The sequence below is a fragment of the Vulpes lagopus genome, chromosome 1 (assembly GCF_018345385.1).
Source record: "Vulpes lagopus strain Blue_001 chromosome 1, ASM1834538v1, whole genome shotgun sequence".
In the NCBI taxonomy this organism is placed as follows: Eukaryota; Metazoa; Chordata; class Mammalia; order Carnivora; family Canidae; genus Vulpes; species Vulpes lagopus.
In genome coordinates this window covers 76,204,638-76,231,336 of record NC_054824.1, presented here as the reverse complement: position 1 = coordinate 76,231,336, position 26,699 = coordinate 76,204,638, and the positions used below count along the sequence as shown (strand labels likewise).

Sequence of the window (26,699 nt, the reverse complement as noted above, 5' to 3'; positions counted from 1 at the left end):
CCTGGAACATCCAGACACTAAAGAGTCAGAAAAAGGATGGACAGGTGTCAAAAGGACACAAGAACCAATCTGGAGGAGCTCTTGGCCGACAAAGCTGGAACAACTTGAGCAACAAAATAAACACCACAGTACTGGATTGGAACTCATAGAATAAAATGAATATCCATACTGATGTAAATCGAAATAACTGAAAAAAGTTAATAGGGGAGAAGGGTTAGCTACCATTAACACAAATACAGCAAGAAGGAGGAAAATACAAGATAACAATTAGGCAAACACCACATTAATAACTACGATCAGCAGGGTCCACTAATGGATGCTTAACATCTGTAGGTAGAAATTTAAGGAGATATCAGATATTTTTTTTAATAATTTTTTTAAAGATTTTATTTATTTATTCATGAGAGACACACAGAGAGAGAAAGAGGCAGACACACAGGCAGAGGGAGAAGCAGGCTCCATGCAGGGAACCCGATGCGGGACTCATTCCCAGGACTCCAGGATCATGCCCTGGGCTGAATGAAGGCAGGCATTAAACCTCTGAGCCACCCAGGAATCCCGAGATATCAGATATTTAAAATCATGACCTTATAGTGAAAAAAACTGATACTACCTCAACAAAGAATCAATCAACCACCTCAATCAAATAATCAAGATATTATTATCACCAGTAATAAAACGTATCAACATTTTGTACCAACAATCATTTCAGTGGGGTTGTCAAAAATGCAGAGCTTCAATCTAATCATGAGAAAACATCAAACTCGAACTGAGAGACATTTTACAAAATAACTGACCAATACATCAAGTATCAAGTGTCAAGGTTATAGAAGACAAGGAAAGATTGAACTGCTTCAGAATGGAGAAGATTTAAGAAGATGGAAAAACTAAATACAGTGTAGGATCTTGCACTGAATCCTTGAACAGAAAAAGAGCATCTGGAGATAAACAAATGAAATTCAAATAAGGTCTGTAGTTTTACCAACAATAAGTTCCTGGTTTTGTTAACTGTAATAATGGTTGAATAAGCTTTGATATGAGAGGAAGCTGTGTGATGGGTTTATATGCACTCTACACCATTTCTACAACCTTTTTATATATCTAAAATTATTACAAAATAAAAACTTAAGAAAATTTCAACTTTTCTAACTACAAAAATATTTAACATTCCAAACTTACATACTGTATACATTAAATACGTATAGATCTTTTGTATATCAATTATTCCTGAATAATGATGTTTTAAAAAGTCGTTAGCATTTACATGGTCTTCTAAATTTGTGGTTCCTCCTCCTCAGCATGATAAACAAAGATTCATCTACCATTTACTGTGTGCTAGGCACTGTCCACTGTCCTAGGTTCCTAAGTGGTAGGGAGGGCAATGAGGAGGGAGGGCAGCACATGCTCTCTAGCCTGTACAGTCTATTGCAGTTCATCTCACAGTTAACACTATTTTCATCCCATTTTAAAAATAAGAAAATTAAGGCCCAGGAAGGCTAAGTGACCTGTCTAAAATCCCCCTAATTAAGAGGGGAAATCAAAATTTATACTTATGTCTTTAAAATCAAGCAACTGAAATCTTGACTGCTGTGATCTGTGAATTAATTATTACCTCATGTTACCAATAAGAAAACTAAAACTTGAGGGAAGTGTGTTACCTAAGCTATTATATATCAACACTAGAACTTAAACCAAAATCTTGTATCTTTTAGTCCAGTGTTATTTCCATTACTATAACAGCCTCTTAATAAATCAAAATTGTTAAAACTTATTTTAAAATAACTTTTACAAGAACATTTTACTTTTCCAAATATGAGCTACAGTTTGCTTGCTGACAGAATATGGAAAAGATTCTAGCGGTTCTAGAATGGCTACTATGAAAGGGAAAGAAAATGATTTTAACAATAATAAAGTGAACAAAACATCACCAATATTTGGGTAAACCGTAAGATTTGAGTTTTCAATCCTACCTCTCCAATTACTATCTGGCTGAACTTGGCTTCCAGGAGTAGTATGGAAAAACAAGAAAAGCCTAAGTGGGGAGTTAAAGGAAATACAGCCTAATTCCAAAAAGTATCACTAGCAGTGTGAGCCTGAACTAAAATTAAGTCACTTGGAACTTTTTCAACTATAAAATGGAGGAAATAATCCTCACAGAATTTCTGCAGAGTTAAAAGAGATTATGTATGTAAAGTATCAACTATAATACACAGCAGCAGATAGTAGACAGATTCTTGATGCCACTAATTATCATAATCATTTCTTTATCTCTTAATCATGGTAGTAATAATGTCCAGCTTGTACACAACAGAAAATCAAATGAGATTACATCAAGAGCACCTTGAAAACTTTCAAGTTCTAAACAAACAGTTATGGTTATTAATTATTATCATACAATTACAGATGTCTAACTGCTTAGATACACACAAAGGGTTACCAATTTCTACAGAACATCTCCACTTAGACATCCTATTTTCTAAATCAGTGTTTCACATCAGAACCTCCTTCCAAATTCTCTGCCTTTCAATACGCTATATTACCTCAGTCTCCTGTTTAAAGACCTCTTTTAATTTTCTTCTCCACTGCCAATCCAAGACCAAGTCCACTTGTTTTTATTCCCCTCAACATCATATAGAAATCTAGAAAGTATATTTCCCAGTTCCCACTCTAGATCATTTATAAAGATATTAAGTTGGAAATCTCAAAAACTACAAGGAAGAATAACTGGTCAACTATTATGGACTACAAATTGACTAGGATATATCAAGACTCTTAAGAAATCTATACTAAAGAAATAATCTCACATGGCAACAGTGTCTACATATAACATAACAGCATTCTTTATGATAGTAGAAACAAAAGTGCAAACAGTCTAAATATCCAGTAATAAAGACTGAGATATATTAATTACAACACAACTATTTGACATTATACAGTTATAAAAAATTTTAGTTTGGGATAATTTTAATGACATAGTGAAATGCTCATGGTTTGATTAGTAACATATAATTATGTAGTAAGTATATTTTACAATTTTATACCAACACACAAATACATATGCAGCAAATTTTATACAAACACAAATACATACACAGAAAAACAAAGAAAAAGAAAACACTAAAATGCTAACAGGCATATGTTAGTGATTATCCTAGAGTAGTGACAGTACAGCAATTTTTTACTATCTTCTTTATAGTTTTAGAATTTTTACATTTCCTCAACAAGTATGTGTTACTTTATAATCTTAAAAAAAATTAAGTCCATTGCTAGTATAAATCCCTAGTATTAACCAAAGAAAAACACCTTTATCATTATCTTAACATATTAAGTTGTTCTAAGAACTAAAATATTAAGCCAGCAAAGTGAAACTGAAAACAATCTCTACTGGTGAATGGGGGGGGGGCGGGGGGGAAGCCATCAAATAAACCTTGATCCCTATCTCACATCATCAGCAAAAATAAATTCCAAACAGATTATTAAAGCTTCTAGAAGTTAACAAAATAAAGTATCTTTGTGACTTTGAGGTAGGCAAGAATTCTTATACACAAACACTAACCAAAAGGAAAATTCTTATATATTAGATGTTATTCACATTAACTTCTATTTATCAAGAGTAAAAAGGCAAATCAGAGTAGAGAGATAAGAGATATACACGAAGATATATATAAATATCTCCAACAAACAGATAAAGAATTACTACAATTCTGTAAAAGAATAGAAAAATGAACAAAAGATAAACATGTGCCTTACAAAAAAATAATTATCCAAATTGCCAGTAAGCGTGAAACAAAAAAAATTTGCTAGTTTTCAGTGAAACACAACCTGAAATCACACTATAATACTACTACCAAACCAAAATGGCTAATATTAAAAGGACTGACAATACCAAATATCAAGAATATGGGCAATTAATACAAATTGGCAAAACTACTTAGAAAAATTTTTGCCACTACCTACTAAAGCTGAACATATAAATATCCAAATTCAATCCTAAGTACATAACCAACAAAAATGAGTATATACATGCACCGAAAGACACATCCAAGAATATTCACATCAGTATTTTTAACAATAGCTCACATCCTGAAACAATCTAAATGCCTATTATACTAGAATAGGTAAATTTTGTTATATTCACACAACTGAGGCTTATATAGAAATAAGAACTCCCATTACATGCCACAATGTGGATACATCTCACAATCTGAACCAAAGAAATCAGATACAAGAGAGTGCACACTTCTATTTATAAACGTATAAAATCAGGTAAAACCACCAGGCCATGCTAAAAGTGTTATGGTAGCAGTTATTTTCAAGAATCAGAAAAGGGTTGTGACTAAGATAGATAGAAGACAAGGAGAGCCTCTTAGATGCTAGTAATAATGTTCTATGCCTTGATCTGAGCAGTGGTTACTCAACAATGTTCACTTCTGAGAAAATTCCTCACTTACAATTTCTGTACATTTCTGTATGTTTTATATTTCAATAAGAAGACATATACCTAGAGAGAGTGTTACAAATGTGCAGATACATACAAATAGATATAAACACGAGGAACATGCTTATGTATACAGGCATGATCCTTTCACCATTATTACTTCATTCAAACAAATCTAATAGTAGCATAAATATCCATCAATATTACCTAAAATAAGGCACACCAATTAACTGGTCATTAATGACCAGTTAACTGGTTTTAATGACCAATTAACTGGTCATTAAAATAAATTTTATATTCAATAACAAAATTTTTATGTTTTAAATGAACACAGCTAACCTCAAAAGCATACAAATAGCATCACCTAATATATGTAAAACAAAATATATGCATATTTTCATAAGATACTTTAAAAACATATTATATAGAAATAAATATACATACACACTCTGCATGTTTGCTTATAAATTAACAATTCCCAGAAGGATATCAAAATTAGTAGGTATCTTTTGGGAATTAAAGTAAGTGTTGGAAACAATTTTTACTCTTTTCTGTGTTCTAAATTATTTTAATATTTACAATGACTATGTTATCATTTATAATAACCTACATCATACTATTATGAAAAAAACCAAAGTAGATAACTCTGAGGCTGATCTAGCAAAACTGACTCTATAGCCTTGTCCATAATGATTTTCAATTTGGGTACTACTGTTGTAAACAAGAAAGTATAATGCTCATTCAGTACCACTGTCTCATAATTCCAGATCAATTAGATATCAAAGATCAGACAGGACTATATTAAAAGATGTTATAAAACTGGCTAGGTTATTAAAGTCATCTAGAGGGACGCCTGGGTGGCTCAGTGGGTAAGCGTCTGTCTCCGGCTCAGGGCGTGATCCTGGAGTCTCAGGATCGAGTCCCACATGGGACTCCCTGCAGGGAGCCTGCTTCTCCCTCTACCTGTCTCTGCCTCTCTCTGTTGTGTCTCTTGTGAATAAATAATGAAAAATAAATTAAATCAAATAACTTTAAGAGCATGGGAGGATTCTACAAAATATACCAATGTGAGTTAGCTTCCTAATACAACCTCTTAAAAGAGATCTGCTTATCAAGTAAGCTGAAATAATAAATAAGTGGTAGTATGACTCACACTAGAAGAAACTATGAAGTACAATTATTTATGCCATGTTTTCTCCTCATATATTGATTCCTATCAAATATGGCATTTTCTAAGATCTATATAGCCTGTGAATAAAATCTCATTTAAAAAAAAAAAACTTGACATAAATTACCATTTCTTCCCCTTCAAATAAGCTCAATTAATGAATCTATTTATGAAAATGATATCCAAAGAGTATGCTGAAGTAAAAAGTATTTGAATGGGAAGAATAAAAACACCTCAAAACATAGAGCCCCAATAGTAGCCAATGCAATCACCTCAAAAGACAAGGATCCCAACAGCCAACGAACATAACAAAACTACTTCTAAATCCCTCAGATGAACTCTAAAAGAAAATGGTACTAAGAACTGGCTACAAGTAATATATGTTAAAAAAAAAAAAAGTATACAATGTAATGGGGATAATAAGTGGGGAGTTAGCTAGAAAGAGAAGAAACATATCCTACCAATGACTAAGCAAATAAAATATGAAGGCAAACAGATTTGTTACCTCCCGGGGTGCTTGTGAAAGAGCATTTGTCACCAATAAAAGTAAGCCAATTCTGGAATTCAACCAGAGTACAAAAAATATGGCAAAAATAAAAAGTATCTTAAAATCACTGAAATGGGTTAGAGTTATTTTTTTCTTTCTTTCTTTTTTTAATAAGAGGGAAAAAGGTACCCATTACAAGACAGATACTCAAATTGCTACATCTGCATATTAGATTTTTATTGACTAGAGTTAGAGGCATATGGGAAAATAACTATACAATGCTTCTGAAATAACAGGATTTAAAGGAATTTAAAACCTAAAAACAAAACAAAAAAAACAAAAAAACAAAAAAAACAAAGGTCTTATGCCAAGGGCCAAATACATTTTGAGCTTCCTAGGCCATTAAACAAAATAATCATAAATATGAAATGCATGAAAGTATTCCTACAGTTTTGTTCATGCTGTTTTATAGCAGAAATTCATGACTAAAATAAAATGCTACACAAATGAAGTATATTTTTTCAGGAGTTATAAATACCTGAAATACTTTACATTTTATTATATCATTCTATGACTAGGACATGATTTTTTTATAGCTCCTCATTTACAAGATCCTCTTGCTCAAATGATATAATCCAACAGTTTTCTAAAAAACAAATGTGGCATATAGCATTATGAATTACAACTTGCTCCAATTTGTCAACACAAACATGTCTTTACTCTTTATTATGCTTGCCATCAAACTGGAAAAATAGGGGGATCCCTGGGTGGCTCAGCGGTTTAGCGCCTGCCTTTGGCCCAGGGCGTGATTCTGGAGTCCCAGGATCGAGTCCCACATCAGGCTCCCTGCATGGATCATGCTTCTCTCTCTGCCTGTGTCTCTGCCTCTCACTCTCTCGGTGTCACTCATGGATAAACAAATAAAATCTCAAAAAAAAAAAAAAAAACTTGGAAGAATAAAGATCATAAAGAGCTAAGATTTCTCAATTCCTACTGAATGAATATAAGAATTAAAAGAATAAACCAAATACTGTTTCCACTTTTCTAAAATAAATTTAGTTTGAGTTAAAAAGCTTTCTAGCACAGTGTTTCCACTAAAATTTTCTGCAATGTTAGAAATGTCCTTATCTTTGTGTCCAAAACAGAAGCCACTAACTACACGTGGCTATTGAGCACCTAAAATGTGGCTAATGAGACTTAAGAACTGAAAAATTAATTTTATTTCATTTGAACTCAAGTTTCTAACACATTAGAAAACAAAGTTCTAATGAGTAAACTACAGACCTTCAAAAAATGGCCTAGAGATTGCTGCTGAAAATGTAGGGCCATTGAGTTTGGGTGACTGATTCAGAATAATAAGTTTAAGATAAACTCTGAAAATCAGCAGTTATCAGGAAGAACTTTTACTTCAACTGTCACAAAACACCAGGGCGTTTACATAGGCTATAGAACCTAAACTGTTAAAACTCAAAATTCAACTTTAGTTTTTAGTTAACAAAACAATATGAAATAAAGTTCTTTGTGGCTTCCAAATGAAGGAATAAAAGAAGAAAATCACTAATACGCTCAATATTTATCTTTACAAGTCTTTGGCACACAATCTAAAAAGGATGAAATGCCTGATAACTTAAGTTTTCACACTTTTGGGGACCTGGACCATATCATTCTAGATCAATGCCCCCTCTTTAATTCAAAAATAAATATTCATGATCCCAAGACCTCCTTTCACCATTATGCCACATTAGTGGGAAATAGCTAAGTAAAAATAAGTGATATGACTTCTTGTGTATGTTGTGTTGTGGTCTACTATCAAGCAATGTTATACAAATCCTAAATTCTGCTCTTTGGTATATGGTATGAGACAACTTTTCACTGACTCATTCTCAGAATGGACTCAAATTTATCATTACCTAGGAGGAGTAGCAGAACTCAGTTACAAATTATCCGTACATATGGAATATGAAACAGACATTTAAGAAGTATTAGAAGAATAAGAAGTTAAGAAAAGTTCAAAGTATACTGGTAAATGGAAACAGTAGATAAAACATGATCCTATGTCTGGTGTACATATCAAAAAAGCACAGAAGTTAAAAAAAAAAAGGCACAGAAGTACATATATCAAAATGTTAGGAGTGTATATCTATCTGGTGATGGGAGTATGATAGGGTATTTATCATATACCTATATTCACACAAAAATCTAATGAATGTTCATAGCAGATTTTTAATAGCCAAAATATGTAAACTAAAATGTCCTTCAGTAAGTGAATGGTTAAACTATGGTATATCGGGATCCCTGGGTGGCGCAGCGGTTTGGCGCCTGCCTTTGGCCCAGGGCGTGATCCTGGAGACCCAGGATCGAATCCCACGTCGGGCTCCCGGTGCATGGAGCCTGCTTCTCCCTCTGTCTGTGTCTCTGCCTCTCTCTCTCTCTCTCTCTCTCTCTGTGACTATCATAAATAAATAAAAATTTTTAAAAAATAAATAAATAAATAAACTATGGTATATCAACACCATGGAATACTATTCTGATAATAAAAAGGAACTAAATAAGTAAATAAATAAATAGGAACAAATTGCTAATACGCACAAGAACTCAGATGGCACTCAAAGGCATTTGTTAAAGTGAAAAAAGTCAAATCTCTAAAGGTCATACACTACGTGAGTCCACTGATAAAACATTCTCAAAATGCCAAAGACAAAGGTGGAAAATGAATCAGGGAGAGGATAGCCAGGGGTTAGAAATGGTGGAAGAAGTGTGACCACAAAGGGGTAATACCACAGAGATCTTTGTCATGATGGATTCATTCTGTCTCCTGACTGTGACGATGGTTACACATACCTACGTGTGTGATAAAGTATACAGCATGGACATATTATAGCAAGGTCAGTTTCCTGATTTTGAGACTGTACTATAATTATGTAGAATTTAATCACTAGAGGAAACTAGGTGAAGGTTACATGGGACCTCTCTACTAATTCTGTAACTTCCTATGAATCTATGTAGTTTCAAAATTAAGTTTAAACCAAGTAAAAGGATAAATCTTTTCCCTTCCTCTTCCTGTCCCTCCCTCTTCACCTGCTCTCCATGGACCATTCACTCCTAAAACCATTTGCTGAAGCATCACTAAGTATGAGATCCCGGACAAGATAAACGGGCATGTGCTGCACAAAGCAAGATATCAAGGTGTAAGCAGGGTGAAGAGGTTCTTCGCAGAAGACAACTCAGGATGAAGTGCCAGAACTCAAGCACCATAAGGGTCTACGTTATAGGGGAAAGGTAGCCTGGAACAAGATGTTGGAAACTAAGTGGGGTGAAGAAGGTACAAAGTGTGAGCGTGGACCAGCACAGTGAATAAGGAGGACTCCATATGGTGATGAGGTCCAGTACAAGTTGTCAAAGCACACGGCAGGCAGGAGGGTATGGACTTCCATGGAGTACAGTAACCTTGACAGAGGAAGAGGGCATCTACACAGGAAGATGGAGTGACAAATGGTTTACACAGGGCAGGTGGGGGAGATCAGATCAATAAGGAAATATATTAATGACAAAGAAAGCCAGGTTTCTCACTCTAAGAAGAGTTATAAAATATGGAAGAGAGAAACTAAAACGTACTCTCTGGTAATGGACTGTAATTTGAGGGATCAGAGTGATTCATAGTTTTAGAATACTGATAGGTACAGAGATAATTACAGGTAGAAGGGTGTGTGCGTGTGTGTGTGTGTGTGTGTGTGTATACATATATGTACATACAAATGTATATAACTATATAAATACATATATTCTCTGGCTTTGCTCCCTGACAGGCCTGGAAGCAGCTGTATCTCAACAGCAATGAGCAGCACATTAGGCACCCAGATCTTGCCTTCTAAAAGCCATTCTCCACTAAAATGAACTAGGGCTCCTTAAAAAAATGCTGATTCCAGTGGTGAAGCAGGCAACGTGTAAGTTGGGCCTAAAACATCTTATGACAGAAGGTAAGGATGTGCTAAAAAGATTGATGGGACATGTCAAAAGAACACAGAAGTTAGCTTGAAGAAGCTCCAAAGGACCAAATCTTAAGCCAAGCATTAAAATAATCACAGTAATAGAGTTTCACCAAGTTAGTAATACTCCTAATCCCATTCTGATACAATAAACAAGTTAAAAACTGTAATGAGGAATAAGATTAACTTTACAGTGACAAAATTTGCCAGATGCCACTTTACTCAACTTATCAAAGTGAACCATCACAATGGGGCAAATAAAAATCACATGCCACATTATTAGAAATGCAATGCAGAAAAAACACAGCATCACTTTTTGCAATATCCGTCCCTAAGATAGTAACTTAAGTACCATTAAGAGGAAAAATCAGATAAACTCAAACTGAGAAACATTCTACAAAAGAAATGGTCTATAATCTTCAAGTATCATGATCATAAAATTTAAAGTAAGGAACTAATACAGAGTAAAGAAAACTCAAGAAACATGTCACTTAATGCAATATATAGTTTTCAACGGAGTCATTTTACAAAAAAACTTTAATAGATGGAACACAACTAGATCAGTAAAGGATAAAGTGTTGAAGACCAATCTAAAATATATAAATAACTTATAAAACTCAACAAAAACCAAATAAACCAAATAAAAAATAGGCAGAAAATATGAACAAACATTTCTCCAAAGAAGACATACAGATGGCCACAGACAAATGAAAACATGTTCAGCATCAGTTACCATGAGGGAAATGCAAATCAAAAATACAATGAGTTATCACCTCACACAGGTCACAATGGCTAAAATCAATAACACAAGATACAGGTGTTGGCAAGGCTGTGGAGAAAAAGGAACACTCGTGCACTAGTGGTAGGAATGCAAAATGGTGCAGCCACTGTGGAAAACAGTATGGAGGTTCCTTAAAGTTAAAAACAGAACTACCCTATCATCCAGCGATCTCACTACTGGGTATTTACCCGAAGAGTACAAACACACTAAGTCAAAGGGATACATGCTGCCCCCCTATGTTTGCTGCAGCATTATTTACAATAGCTGATTAATGGAAGCAGTCCAAGTGTTCATTGATTGATGAATGGATGAAGAAAAAGTATACATATACAATGGAATGTGATTCTGCCATAAAAAAAGAATGAAATCTTGCCATTTCCAACAGCATGAATGATTCTAAAAAGTATAACACTAAGCAAAATAATTCAGCCAGAGAAAGACAAACACCATCTGATTTTACTCATGCAGAATTAAAGAAAACAAATGAAGAGGAAAAAAAGAGAGAAAGACAAATCAAGTAACAGATTCTTACTTGTATCTATTAAGTTACCAGAGGCAGAGCGGTGGAAGAATGGGTTAAATAAATGATGAGGATTTAAAAGGGTTACTTTGATTACTGATGTATGAATTGTTGAATCACTATACTATATACCCAAACTAATATTAACTGTATGTTAGTTAACTAGTTGGAATTAAAATAAAAACTTTAAAAGTGTCGAAAACCGTAACATGATCAAGGACAACGTGATCTACTTGACATTTATATAATAACCTACCCAATAGTTTCCAAAATACACACTCTTTTCAAGTGAGTATAAAACATTGACCAACTAAGCATATATTGAGTCCTAAAACAAGTCTCAATGAATTTAAAAGGACTGAAATCATACACTGCACATTCTCTGACCACAACAGTTAGCTATCAATGACAAAAACTTTGAAACATTACAAGCTAAGCAAAAAACTTCGAATTAATTCATGGGTCAAAATGAAATCACAAAGGAAGTTTATAGCTCAAATGCTTATATCAACAATGAAGAATGACCTAAAATAGTCTTCTAGCCTACTTTAAAAGGTAGGAAAAGAAGAGCAAATTAAAAACAAAGTAAGTAGAAGGAAGGAAATAAGAAAAAAATAAAGATGAGTTAAAGCTGAAATGAATAGGGCACCTGGTGTTTGAGCATCTGCCTTTGGCTCAGGACATGATCTCAGGGTCCTGGGATTGAGTCTCACATCAGGCTCCCCAGAGGGAGCCTGCTTCTCCTTCTGCCTGTGTCTCTGCCCCTCTCTCTGTGTCTCTCATGGACAAATAAATAAAATCTTTAAAAAAAAAAAAAAAAAGTTGAAATGCCCAACAATAACCAATACCTGATTCTTTGAAGAGACCAATAAAATTGATAAACCTCTACCCAGACTAATCGGGAAAAGGGGAAACTACCACTATCAGGAGTGAGAAAGAAAAAAATCAGTATAGATACTTAGACAATACAAGAATTTTTTAAATTATGAAAAATTTTGTTCAATTAAACAGTAAGAAGAAATGGACAAATTCCCTGAAAAATACAACTTATCAAAATGGATTCAAGAAAAAAGTTTAAAAATCTAAGAAACCTTATATGTTTTAAAAATTGAACTTGGAGGGACGCCGGGGTAGCTCAGTAGTTGAGCACGTGCCTTTGGCTCAGGGTGTGATCCTGGAGTCCTGGGATCATGTCCCACATTGGGCTCCCTGCATGGAGCCTGCTTCTCCCTCTGCCTGTGTCTCTGCCCCCCCCCCTTCTCTCTGTGTCTCTCATGAATAAATACATAAAATCTCAAAAAAAAAAATGAACTTGGAATTTAAAACTTCTCACAAAGAAAACTTAGTACAAGATTAGCTTCGTGGTGAAGCTATCAAAAATATGTAAAGTAGAAATGTACAATTCCTACACCAACTCTTTCAGAAAATGTAGTAGGAAATACTTCCTAACCCATTTATAAAGCTTGCACACCCAAAACAAAGATATTGCATGAAAATTAATATCCCTCATAAATGTACACTTAAAAACTATTTTAAAATGGGCAGCCCTGGTGGCGCAGCGGTTTAGCGCCATCTGCAGCTCAGGGTGTGATCCTGGGGACCTGGGATCGAGTCCCATGTGGGGCTCCCTGTGTAGAGCCTGCTTCTCCCTCTGCCTGTCTCTCTGCCTCTCTCTCTGGGTCTCTATGAATAAATAAATAAAATCTTAAAAAAAAAAAAAACTTTTAAAAAATTAGTAAACTGAATCCAGCAATGTATAAAAAAGATGACACATCATGACCCAGTGCAGTTTATCCCAGGAATACAAGGTTGCTTTAATTAATACCATGTGAAAATCAACATTCACCATTAAGATAGTAAGGAGAGAAAAACAAAATCATGATCACTTAATAGATGTAGAAAAAGCATCTGATGAAGTTACAAATTATTTTTGTTTTCAAAACAGCAAACTTGAAAATTTCTTCAATGTAACAAAGATCATCTATAAAAAAAACCTACATCTCAAATAATTCAGTGAAAAACTGAATGCAGTCCCCTAAAGATAAGGAACAAGGCAAAGATGTCATCAATTCAACATTGTACTGAAGGTCCCAGTCAGTACAACAAAACAAGAAAAAGAAGGTATACTGGTGGTAGGGGTAATGGTGGGGGTACAGGAAAATATATTAGAAAGGAAAATGTAAAATGCATGAACAATATGATCAGACATATGACTCTGAATAAACCTAAAGAATCAAGAAAATGACTACTAGAACTTATATATACATGTAACAGTCACAGGATACATGGTCAATATAAAAAGAATCAACTACATTTCTATATAGTAGTCATAAACAATTAAACATTGAAATTTTTTAAAAATGCCATTTACAATAGCATCCAAAACACGAAATACTTAGGGATAAATTTAACAATATATTTCCAGTAACTCTACATTGAAAAGAACAAGGCTAAGATAAATTATAGATAACCTACACAAACATAACAATATACCATGTTCATGGATTGGAAGCCACTATTATTTAGATGATGTTTTTTATCAAGTCAATATGTAGAATCAATCTAATCTCAATAAAACCCTACTTGGTTCTTTTTACAGAAACTGAAAGGCTGATTCTAAATTTCACATGGAAATACAAACAACCTTGAATGGTCACAAAAGTCTTGCAAGAACAACAACAAAATCAAAAGACCACGATACCGGACTTCGAGATTTACTATGCAATATTCAGCAATCAAGACAGTGTAATGCAGATGCAAAGACAGACACTAGATCAAGCAAAGAAAATGAAAACCCAAGAGAAATGGCTTAAATTCTATAAAGATGTACCCAAAAGAAACGAAAAAAGGTCTTGTACAAGAATGTTCATCACTCAAGCAGCTTTATCCATAAAGACTGAAAACTAGTCATAACATGACCATAAAAGGGGAAATGAATAAACAAATTTTAGGACAACAACACAAAGAATATTACTCAAAAAAAAAAAAAAAGGGGGGGAATAAACTACTTACTGATACACTCAACCAACATGGAAAAACCAAAAACACTGTGCTGAACAAAAGAAGCCAGACCCAAGAATGACATACGATTCTAATTACAATAAAGTTCTCAAGGGTACTGATCTGGAAGAAACAGACAGAAATCCTCTAGGATGACAGAAATATTCTGTATCTGGATGGGCTGTGGGCTATACAAGTCTATGCAGCTGTCCAATACACATACCCACAGACACACATATACATGTTTTTTTCACTCAAAAAATATTTGGCTGCCTACTATAACCCAGGTATTGAGAACACAAAGTTAGAAGGCAGGATGTGGAAGAGCAACCTTATAGTCTTGCAAGCAAAGAAATGCAAAATGTTAGTTATCATAATGAAAACCAAACAAAAGAGAAGTCTTTTAAGCTGAGAAGTAAAAACTAGTAGATTGCTAATCAAAGAATATTTCAAGTATATACAACATATACAGAAGTAATAGAGGGGATCCCTGGGTGGTTCAGTGGTTTGGCGCCTGCCTTCGGCCCAGGGCATGATCCTGAAGACCCGGGATCAATTCCCACGTTGGGTTCCCCGCAGGGATCCTGCTTCTACCTCTGCCTGTGTCTCTGCCTCTCTCTCTCTCTCTCTCTGTGTGTCTCTCATGAATAAATAAATAAAATCTTTAAAAAAAAAAAAAAAAAAGAAGAAGTAATAGAAAAACTCATAGTGGAGCTGGGCAACTAAAGTAATTTGATATGCTTAAAGTATGAACAGGGAGAGAAGCTATTGAACTACAACCTAAGGGGTTGTTAGAAGAGATCTGATTATGATTATGCAGGCTCTCTCTGCCTCTGCAATAGGCTGTATTTTAGCTGTTTGGCAACAGGAACCTTTGAAGAAGCATTCATAGGGAAGTGAGAAGTATAAATCTCATTTGGAAAGATCACTACAGAAACTACCTGAAATACAGACTGGACAAGTCAATCTATATTTATAGGACAGTCAGTCCTATTAAAAGACTAATGCAATCTACAAAGGACTTCATCCATCAACAGCAAAACAATCTTCTCAAGCTCATGTGGAGCACTCACAGACCACTTTCAGAACCATAAAACACACCTTAACAAATTAAAAAGAACAAAAATCATATGATATATGCTCTTAGACCACAACAGAATTATTCTCGAAAGTCGTAACAGAAAAATAGCTGGAAAATCCTCCAAACACTTGGGGATTAAACAACACACTTCTAAATAATATGTAGATCAAAGAAGAAATCTGAGGAGGAATTAAAAGATACATTGAATTAAATGAAAATAAAATTACAATTTATCAAAATTTGTGGGAAGCAGTTAAAGCAGTGCTTACAGGGAAATTTATAGCATTGAATGCATATATTAGAAAAGAAGATCTAAAATCAATCATCTAATCGTCCCCCTTAGAAAACTAGAAAAGCAAATTAATCCAAAATAACAGAAGAAATTATAAAAATTAAAGCAGAAATCAGTGAAACTGAAAACTAGAAATCAATAGAGAAAATCAAAAGCTGATTTTTTTTTTAAGATTTTATTTATTATTCATGAGAGACAGAGAGAGAGAGAGAGAGAGAGAGAGAGAGAGAGAGAGAGGCAGAGACACAGGCAGAGGAAGAAGTAGGCTCCATGCAGGGAGCCCAATGTGGGACTCAATCCCGGGTCTCCAGGATCAGGCCCTGGGCTGAAGGCAGCACTCAACTGCCGAGCCACCTGGGCTGCCCAAAAACTGACTCTTTTAAAATAGCAGTAAAATCAGAAAGCCTCTACTTTCTGGGGTCTGGAGAAAAACAGGGAATTGTTGTCCAACAGGTATAGCGATAACTCAGTTGGTCAAGCATCTGCCTCAGCTAAGGTCATGATCTCAGGGTCCTGGGATCACAAGACCTGCATGATGCTCCCTGCTCAGCAGGGAATCTGCTTCTCTCTCTGCCCCTCCGCCCCACTCACGTTCTCTCTCTTACTCTTTCAAATAAAAAAATAATCTTTAAAAATGAAAAATAAAAACATAACAAAGGAATATTATGAACTCTATGCCCACAAATTTGATAATCTAGGTGAAATGGGATCAATTCCTTGAAAGGCACAATCTGTAAAAACTCACACAAGAAGAAATAAACAATCTGAACAGGCCTGTATCTACTAAAGAAATGGAGTCAGTAATTAATAACCTTCTAAAAAAGAAAGTATCAGGCCATATGTACTCACTGGTGAATTCTATCATACGTTTATGGAAGAAATTATACCAATTCTCTACAATCTCTCCCAGAAGTCAAAAGCAGAGAAATACTCCTAGATCATTCTATGAGGCCAGAATTACTCTATTTTAATCAACATCAGATACGAAGATAGTACAAGAAAACGAGACCAATGTACATCATGAACACAGATACAAAAATCCTCAACAACTTATTAGCAAAATGAATCCAACAATATATAGTACGAATTACATACCACAACTGAGTGGGATGTATTACAGGTATGCAAGGGTGGGTCATCATTCAAAAATCAATTATGTAATGCATCACAAGAACAGACTAAAAAAAAGGTAAGGCCACTGCAATGGGCTAGGTAAAAGTTGGTGCACACAGATATTAGAACACAAGTATTATTCATTCATTCACACAATGTGCCAACACCCAGGATGCACTGGAAAATAAGACAAAACTCATGCTCTCCTAGAGCCTACAATCTATGAGAGAGACAGACCCTCAACAAGTAACCACAAGTCCCTATTGCAGGAACTCAACCTAGACTGAACAGAAGGGGAAACGTGGATAATGATGAACCACTAACTAGATTAAAAAATACAGAGCAGGTATGGCTGAGGGGAATACTACAAGCAGGATGTATGAAGGTTCTGAAGCAAAAGAAAAAGCAATAGTGTATTAAATATACTGAAAGAAATCCAGGCTTAATATCACAGAAAGAACAGAAGAGGATTACATTATGGTTATGGTTTTGATGGTCATCAGGAAAAAATAAAAACACAAGGATGCAAAAGAGTCATGGGTGCCTACAAGAGAACACATTATGATTAAACCATGACACCTAGGATAAACAGGAAAAACTAAAGAGCTGATATAGTTTTTAAAAAGATAATAAAAAAATACAGACACTAGGAATTGCTAAGTTACAGAATTTGAAGGAAAAAACTCTCGTGTCTTATCTTTCTCTAGTTATGCTCAAGATTCAATCTTTCTACTCTTCAAGGAAACCCAGAACTTAAAATCTTTAAAATTTAATCACTTAAAATTTAATACATAGTAATCCTGACAGAGAAATAAATTTCATCCTGGAAAAGAGAAGTTTCTAAACTGTATAGAATACGAAAACTTAATTTTGCTTTTTCAAATGTGACTTCTGTCAACATTTAGTATACCTACTCAAGAACACTCATTTGAACTATTAAACCTTTAAACATTTTCTGATATTTCCTCAATGACTTGAAGTATTACTTAACACAAAATTAATTATGATTATAGCTATAAGTTAATCTTATAAAGGAATTACTTACAGGGACATTAAGTGCATACTGTAGTCCTTGAGGAAGTCTTTCATGTGTTTCCATCTGCTCTTCATCATTTTTCACTGTCTCCTCATGGACCATGAGTTCATCATGTGATATCATATCCTGTTGTCTCATTTCACTTTCTTGTAACACTTCATCTGCAGCAAGGATCTCCTGGTGAGGCATACTCCGGTCTTGAAGTACTGACTCCTGCAGTTCCCCAGACACGGTAGACTGGCCAGACACTCCACCCATTACAACCATTGCCCTGGAAGACTGCATTTCGTCTATGCCGCCACATTTAAGAAATAATCCTTCCAGTTTGTCGTCAATGTTCATGCTTAAGTATAACTGCCTAGAAAGACCAAGTTTGGCAACAAAGCATAATAAATTAGTTTTATATGTCTACTTGATACTTTTTAAAATTTTAATTATGAAAGGTACACACTTTAATAGAAAAATTTTATTCATGTAATTCAGTATTCATCTCCAATGTTAAAATTACCAAGATAAGTTTCCAAGGCTGGTAGAGTAAAATGCAAATTTTCATTTTTGACATTAAGGCATAAAATCTTAACCTATATCATTATGAAAAACGAGTATGACATAAAGCAAACTGGAGATAGCTGTAACAAAGGAGTCATATCTTTTAATATAGTAAAATATCTTTTTAAAAGTTTTTGAAGTGCATTCATTAATAAATTGACAAACCACTACCAGGCAAATCACTAAATATATAAAATATATAAAATAATAGCCACATACAGTAGTAATAAAAAAATGAACATTAAAACAGAACTACCATATTTTATCCACCAAGATTGTAGTGCCTCTCTAAAAAAAATATGTTCAATGTTGAGGTAGGTTAAAAAAAAAAAAGACACTCATTTACTAACAGTAAGAGAATTAGCTCAATTATTTTCAAAGGCAATGAATGCATCAAAAGCCATAAAATATGAAATATTCTTTGGAAATGGAAATACATTATGTATTCAACAAAATGAAGCTGGTTAAAATATCTTCATTCATACATTATGTTTTATACTATAGTGATGGCTGTATGACTTGGTAAATTTACTAAAACTCCCTGAATTGAACACTGAAAATGGGTACATTTTAGAACATGTAAATTATATCTCATAGTTTTTCTTAAAAATAGAAATCAGAAGAATAGCAGCTACCTTTGGAGGGTTGCTATTGATAGTAGGTAGGAAATGGGGGGTATCTGAAAGCTGGCAATATTTTTTGAGTTGAATTCTGACTGCACAGGTGTGCACACTTTGTAAAATTTTCAAGTCGTACATCTGCAATATGTGCATGTTTCTGTCAATTATTATACTACAATGAAAAGTTAAAATCTGCTGAAACTCAAAAAACAATGTATACAGTAATAAAAGTATTCTTGAACAGTATTTGAAAATGGGAGGATATCCCAATATATTAAAGGAAATATGTGTGCGTTTGAATGCACATTTTGAATGTTTAGGTTTATCTAAAATGCTAACAATATTAACATTACCCCTGGGTAGTGAAATTGTTGGAAGTTTTTTCCATATTTATATTTATCTATAATTTGAAAACTTACTATAATAGAATTTTATTTTTTATGCATGTTTTTAAATTTGTTAAAGTGAAATAAGTGATACTTCCATTACTAATATAGTCTTAAATAGAGCATGATTAAATTTAATAGGTCATAAGAACTAGACACTATCAAATAATAACATTACCTTATTTACTCATTATAGAAAAGACACGCAATATTAAATCTGCCCTTCTAACTCATTGCTGTAAATTCAAATTCCACTGTGTTACCCTAGGAACTAACATAATAATCAGAAATCCAAAGAAATTCATCTTAACAAAGGTGAAAGCACTGTCAAAGTTTGTTTTCCAAAATCAATTTCTATTGTCAGCCTATGTAAAATTAACACACATACCTACCCAAAGGGAAGGGTCCACAAGTAGTAAATGCATTAACTATGTTTCAGTTTGGTCACCTCTCTCCTGAATTAATCAGGTAGGTTACGGTTACTATTTTGATCATAGCTTTCAGAGGTAAAATAAATGATCAGTTACATTCTTATATATTACTGAAATTTAAATACTCTTTCATTTACTAAGGTTATCATTTACTGAGAAACCTGTACTTAAATGAACAACTCAAAAAAACACATAAACAGCTAAGTAAAAACATAAAAAATATAATTCATACTTGCTAATCTTATCTTCCCCGGTACCAGGTAGTATCAGTCTAGAATACATAAAACAAAGAACCTACAATCTGATTTTACTTTTCAAAATACTTAAGTAGAAAACTTGAAAAAGCTATAGGCCAAAGATTTTAAGTAAATCACCAAAAACTTGTTCTCTTCTAAATATTCTATTATCACAGTTCTTAGAAGATAAACTATCCCACAAGTAAGTGAGACATGAAGTCTTTACAGGGCTAAAATTTACTTACTCTGGCCATTTCTTTGGAGGTTCTTACCAAGTCAATTACATTCTTCTCATCTATTTAACGTTTTCTTAAAGAATGTGGAAAGCAAAAAAAAAAGAATGTGGAAAGCCCCTAACTTAAAAGGGAATTATGTATACAAAAAGCCACTCTTTACTGCAATTCTTCATTGCTGCTATTGTCACATACACCGTTATTAAAAACAAAACACAAAAAACTTTTAAGCTTTTAAGGAATATAGGAGAGGTCAAAGACGTCATTAAAAGGTCAACTTAAAGAAACTGACTTAGTGTAGAACTTAGTTTGAAGAAAAAGTAGCCCAGTTGAAGCTGACCTGTTAACCCCACACAAGGTCTACATTTCCCTAAAGCAAGGGTCCCCAAACTCCACTGTTTTTGATCATGCACCTCATCGCTTTTTATAAATGGAGCATATCCTAGGGATGCCTGGGTGGCTCAGCAGTTGAGTGTCTGCCTTTAGCTCAGGGCATGATCCCAAGATCCGGGATTGAGTCCCACATCGGGGTCCCTGTGAGGAGTCTGCTTCTCCCTCTGCCTATGTCTCTGCCTCTTTCTCTGTGTCTCTCATGAATAAATAAATAAATCTTAAAAAAAAAAGAAAGAAAGAAAGAAAATTGAGCATATGCTAGTATATGCATACTATTTAAAACTATACCTCTAAAAAAAAAAAAAACTATACCTCTAAAATATTAACATAAAATGTACATATGAAAACAAACATTATATTTTAATTTTTTTACTAATGTTATCCCTAACATGAGGATAAAAGAGTTAAGTACTGGGCAGCCTGGTGGCTCAGCGGTTTAGCACCACCTTCAGCCCAGGGCGTGATCCTGGAGACCCGGGATCAAGTCCCACGTCAGGCTCCCTACACAGAGCCTGCTTCTCCCTCTGCCTGTGTCTCTGCCCCTCTCTCTTTCTCTGTGTCTCTCATGAATAAGTAAATAAAATCTTTAAATAAAATAAAACAATAATATAAAAATAAAATAAAATAAAATAAAATGAAAAATAAAACCATAAGTACTCAAGAAGTCAAAATACTTTGAGGACAGAGTCTATTTTGAAAAAAAGGCAGGCTTACATTAAGTGCCAGAGTGAGGGACTTAGAACAGGAAGATACCACACTTCAGGATAGAAAAAGTAAATGGAAAAGAGGAAATATTGTAAATATATGACAAATATGATCTCTTCAAAAAGTTTCTTGAAAAGAGACTACAGACACAGAAAAAGGAATCTCTCTCCCTTTTTTACATATAGTTTCTTATTACTATGACCCCAAATTAAGCCATACATTTTAAGTAATTGGCTAGCCAAGAAACTGTTTGGAGAAAATGATTTCCCTGAAATACAAGAAGATGCTAAGATACAGGTTTCATTATCAGTGAACACTACTCTGACAAAGGTTTAAAGCAAGCCTTGGAAATATCTATCAAAATGAAAACTGCACATACCCTGACCCAGCAACCTCATTGCTAAGAATATACACAATCCTATAAAGTAATTCATCAAAATTAACTAAAGATGTATGTGCAAGATATCTGGTGCACTTTTAGTGGGAAAAGACTGGAAACAACCTAAGCATCCACTGATAGATTATCTCTTAATCACGATTCAACCATACAATGAACACACACGGTCATAAACGGAATGAAGACACTGTATGTGCTGCGTGAAAAGTTCTCCGAGGCACATTACATGAAAAAAAATCGAGAAGATAAAGTGGCCCATACTTGTATCACACATCTCAACTAGTAACTGGGCAGGGTAAGCTGGACAGGAAATGAGATAAGGCTCTCATACAATAGTTAATTTCACCAAGCCTATGGTAAAAGGAAAAAAAGGACAAAGCCACACTAAGAAAAATGATAAGACCTTTTTTTTTATTGTCCTGAAGCTCTCTTACATACACTTATATAATCTTTAACTTTCTCCCTTCTAACTCCTACGTGGTGGTCTCAGGCAAAACTCTCGTGCTTCACTGCACATTCAACAACTGGAATACAACAAAAGATCCCATACTCAAGAGTTAACACAGGCTACTTCCGTTCTCTAATTTCAGCTACTTTCAAGGAGGATCAATCAGGTGTAAAGAAAGGAAACTGATGTAATCAATCTACATTAAAATGCAAATAGTTAAATGTCTCTTCCTGCTAAACTGTCAAATCGGCCACTGCTTTTTGACCCAAATAGCTACACAATTAATGGAAATTCAGGTGTTAGGGATATTACACAGCAGAGAGGAAGAAAGAAATAATGCTTCCTTTAAATCATGTCACTTACATGAAAGCCTGCTCTGGAAGAAAAAAAAGAAACAATTTTTGTTCCCAGGAGCCTCTGTCCAAGTGGGGAAAAAGAATGGCCTGGTGGAGTAATAAGCAACCAGCCACCCTGAGTTCTTTGCAATGACATATTCTTTTTTAAGGGGCTGTGGGCAGCTGACAAAGTATAAAACGTCACAGCTGTTAAGAACCAAGACAAGACAGACAATGACGTCCTAGGGCTAATTCAGCTAAAGAGCCCTCTTTCTTCTGAAGTTTAGAGTTACCCAGAAAAGGGATCATTAAAAACTAGAATACAGCAAAAGAGAGGGAAAAAGGAAAAGGCCAGCCCACCTTGGGCCAATTTCTCCTAAATTGCACTTTACCAGATTACTTCAAACTGTCGTCTTTTCCCCCTTCTAAGTTTTATTCTTCCCTCATTTCCATCACTCTGTCAAAAAAGCTGACAGATACAGCAATAGGCATATTTAGGAGGCCACAATACAGTCTTTTGCTCCATTCCATGGTCCCTTGCCCATACACTCCTTACCATCCTTTCCTACTGAAAAACGTTTGGTTCAGCTATGTAAAAGTAATTCAAATTGTGGTCAAGTAGGTAACCCCTAGTCATTTAAGCCTAATGGCAATGCTCTACTAAGAGAACATAAATTACTAGCCATCACTTTCTCCTGTCTTCCAGAAGAGACAGCTGACACTCCTTGTCATCACCTTCTAATTTAATGCTTCTAATCAACTGTGTGCAAGCAATTAAAAAGTAAGCTTTATAGATTTATAAGATGAAACAGAGTAAATAAGCTTTGAGTCAGGGTTTTCAGTAAGAAATTAAACACATGGACTTTTAATTCAAGCATCTGTGATAATTATTTCTACTCTAAGCTGAGGGGACTGTTTGGGCTAACTTTCAGAAGACAAAGTTAACAGAAACAAAACATATGGACAAGTTGGCCACTACTACTCATTTTTAATCAACTATGCAAAGCACTTAAAGCAACTACTGATTTAAGGGAGTTCTATACAATTAATAAGAAAAATATCTTTCTAAATTTATTAATAGGTTTGAGTCTATACTATAAAGTTCAGAGATTATCATAACCTGGAGTGGAAGGGCAACTAGTATGTGTTGAGGATCTACTACATGTAAGACAATGTGCTGAGTATACTTATATACATTTACATCACTTAACATGTGTATAGTAACACTCAGGACAATAGTATATCCCTATTTAACCAATAAACTGGGGTTTCCCCAAGTCACGTAGCTAGGAGGTACACTGGGATTTCAAAACAGGCTTAACTGGTTTAGTGCACTTTTTGCCACACTATACTAACCTTCGCTACTTGAAAAGGCTCTGAATGCATTAGGAACTCACAGAACTCCTCTTCTCACTCACCTACTCTGAGGCCACTCTGTCCCCACTGCTCGGCTTGGTAAAGCAATCCAAGTCTCCTTAGCTGGCTACTCCCACCTCATGGTACCATGGGAGAACTTTGTAACACAAAATAGCCTTTTCTCTTTTGGAAGAAATGGACACTTCCTACATTTGCTACTTTCCCACTTCCATCTATTACTCACATCTTAGTAAATTTCTCTTATTCTTTTTTTCATAGGCTTACATATGCCGTCTTAATCCTTCCATTGTCTTCAAATCTTTACCAAGTTACTTCAGGAAACCCTCTTCCTCTTACCTCCCCATTTTCACTTGGAAATCAAACAAAATAATCCTAACCATGGTTGATAAATATATGAGTGGTTCTAAAGATATACCCATATGAAAGGAAAGAGGGTTGTACGTCTTAAGGTGAAACTGATTTGTAAGACTCCTGCCATAATCCTCTAAAATTTTTGAAAGCAGCTAGTTCCCGTTCAGAACATACACAAATATTCATCTGCCACTTTATCACCATTAATTAAATCTTGCATTCAAACATGAAAGAAATATTCCTCACTTAAAAATACTCCTTTTGTGTTTTATTTATTTAGTTTGGTTGAATTATTATTTTCCATCCAACTTTTACTGAACAATGTAGAGCTTCCAACTTTATGAATTAAAACAGATTATAGTGGGCAAGCTTAGGAATTAAAAATTATTCTTTTCCATGGAAAGAATAATTTCCAACTCAAAATATCCCCCCCCCCCCCAACGCCCAAATCAACAATATCTCTGCCTTGTACCAGAATCCATTCAACCTATAAACTTCACTTGGAGGCAGAATTACTCAAAGGAACCTATTCTGGAACAGTAGAAAAACTAGGCTTTACAAATTACTTCTGACCCAAAGCATGTTCAGCAAACTCCTTGTTGTCTGAAGGATGCCAGTTGTATTAATTTGGATTCTAACATTTCTAACCCATGTAAGGAGTCAGTGAGGAATTATACCTTAAAAATAGCACTGGAAATACAGATATCAATCAGCCTCAAGATCAACTGGTTAGACAAAGCAAGAGACAAAGAAAACCATGATCAATATGGAATTAACAATTTGCCACTGATCATTCTTATGAAGTTTCCTATTTTTTCATCCTTCAAAAGAATCATTTTATCTATACAGAGAGTGTTTCATCTCTAACTTAAAAACAATGCTTATTTCTTGTGTAAGTATATTCCACATTCTGAAACCCCTTCAGTTACACCTTTGTGTAACTACCGTTTTGCATCCATAAAGCATATCTTGTAAACTATGCTCCTTGATGATTTTTAAATTACTACTTGTTCAAAATATTATAATAGTATCATTTATGACAATGACAACTGGACAAAATGGCCTTTCTGATCAGTGCTAGCAACAATAAGACATTAAATAAGAGAAAGTATAGGCTAAGATCCATCATTTAACACAATATAACAAGAAAAACCCCTGACCCTTTTTAAACCACAGAAAAATAATTTGTAAATATTTAAGTCAAAATTAACAGGCATTTCTATATGCCTGCATCCCCCCTCAAATAAAGTAGAATCTAAGTATATTCTATATTCCAAATACCCATCACTGAAGTCTTCTAAAACAATGTTAACAAGAAAACAGTGATGTTTAAAAATATTAAAACATCAAATTTTTAGCAACTCATACTATTTAAGAAACAGCTACAATTTATCTTGAAGGGGGAAGGGGTGGTAAAAAAAAAAAAAAAAAAAGGTCCAAGCAAAACAGAATCCTACATTCTGTTGGATCTAGTTTTTTCATTCACCACATCTTATGCCAATATCCACAATCCAAACATTAACATTAAAAATACTTACTCTGTTAGGAAACTATGAATTTTCTACAGTCTTGTATAATAAAAGGAGTAGCAAAAAGACTTCTTAAAACAAACTTCCCTGTACACTATGAACATTAAACACCTAAGTTATTTTTAATATGTACTACATAGTAACCAAAACCCATTTCAGAACAGAGAACTGTTAACTATTAATATCAACATGTTTTAAACTTAGATAAATGCTCTCACTTTAATAATACAAACCCCGTTTGTTAAGTACAGAACTAAGGATGCATTTTTACCTTCATTACCAAAAACACCTATAACATCTTATACTATTCAGTAATAAACTTAAATCAAGGCCTACTATAAAATGCTGTATACAAGTACAGAAATTTATCAAAACTAGCTGTTATCTCCAGTTTCTTAAAAAGGGTACCAAAGGTAAAATATGCTGACATAAAACATGGTGGCAAACTGACAACTAGTTTCCAATCCTTTAATAAATCCTGTAATAGAATATATAGTATTTGATACTTGTTTCAAAATACAGTAAAGGACAAGAACCATAAAAAACAATGTATGATGAAATATTTGTCATCTAAAAATAACTCTCAAGTGTGTAATGTCTTAGAGAATAAATTGTTCTAATCTTATCTCAACATTTAGAATAACAGACTCTTTAGAATTAGAAGGAACTAGTTACAGATCATTTTGCTCTACGTGTATCCAAAAAGATCCTCCTATCCAAGGCCCCCACCCTTGTTTTATTTTTTTTTAATAATAAATTTTTTATTGGTGTTCAATTCCACCCTTGTTTTAGAGTCTAAAATATTAG

At 34.2% G+C, this 26,699-nt stretch overlaps 1 protein-coding gene across 2 annotated transcripts in view; it reads right to left on the bottom strand.

Annotated features, from left to right (window-relative positions):
• Positions 1-26,699, bottom strand: part of ZNF148 (zinc finger protein 148) — a 120,179-nt gene that overhangs the window by 50,159 nt on the left and 43,321 nt on the right. For both annotated transcript variants that reach the window (XM_041722505.1, XM_041722499.1), the window contains one exon: positions 17,912-18,260. In XM_041722505.1, the coding sequence (XP_041578439.1) occupies positions 17,912-18,244 (333 nt within the window). In that variant the 5' untranslated portion in view covers positions 18,245-18,260. The remainder of the gene's footprint in view (positions 1-17,911; positions 18,261-26,699) is intronic.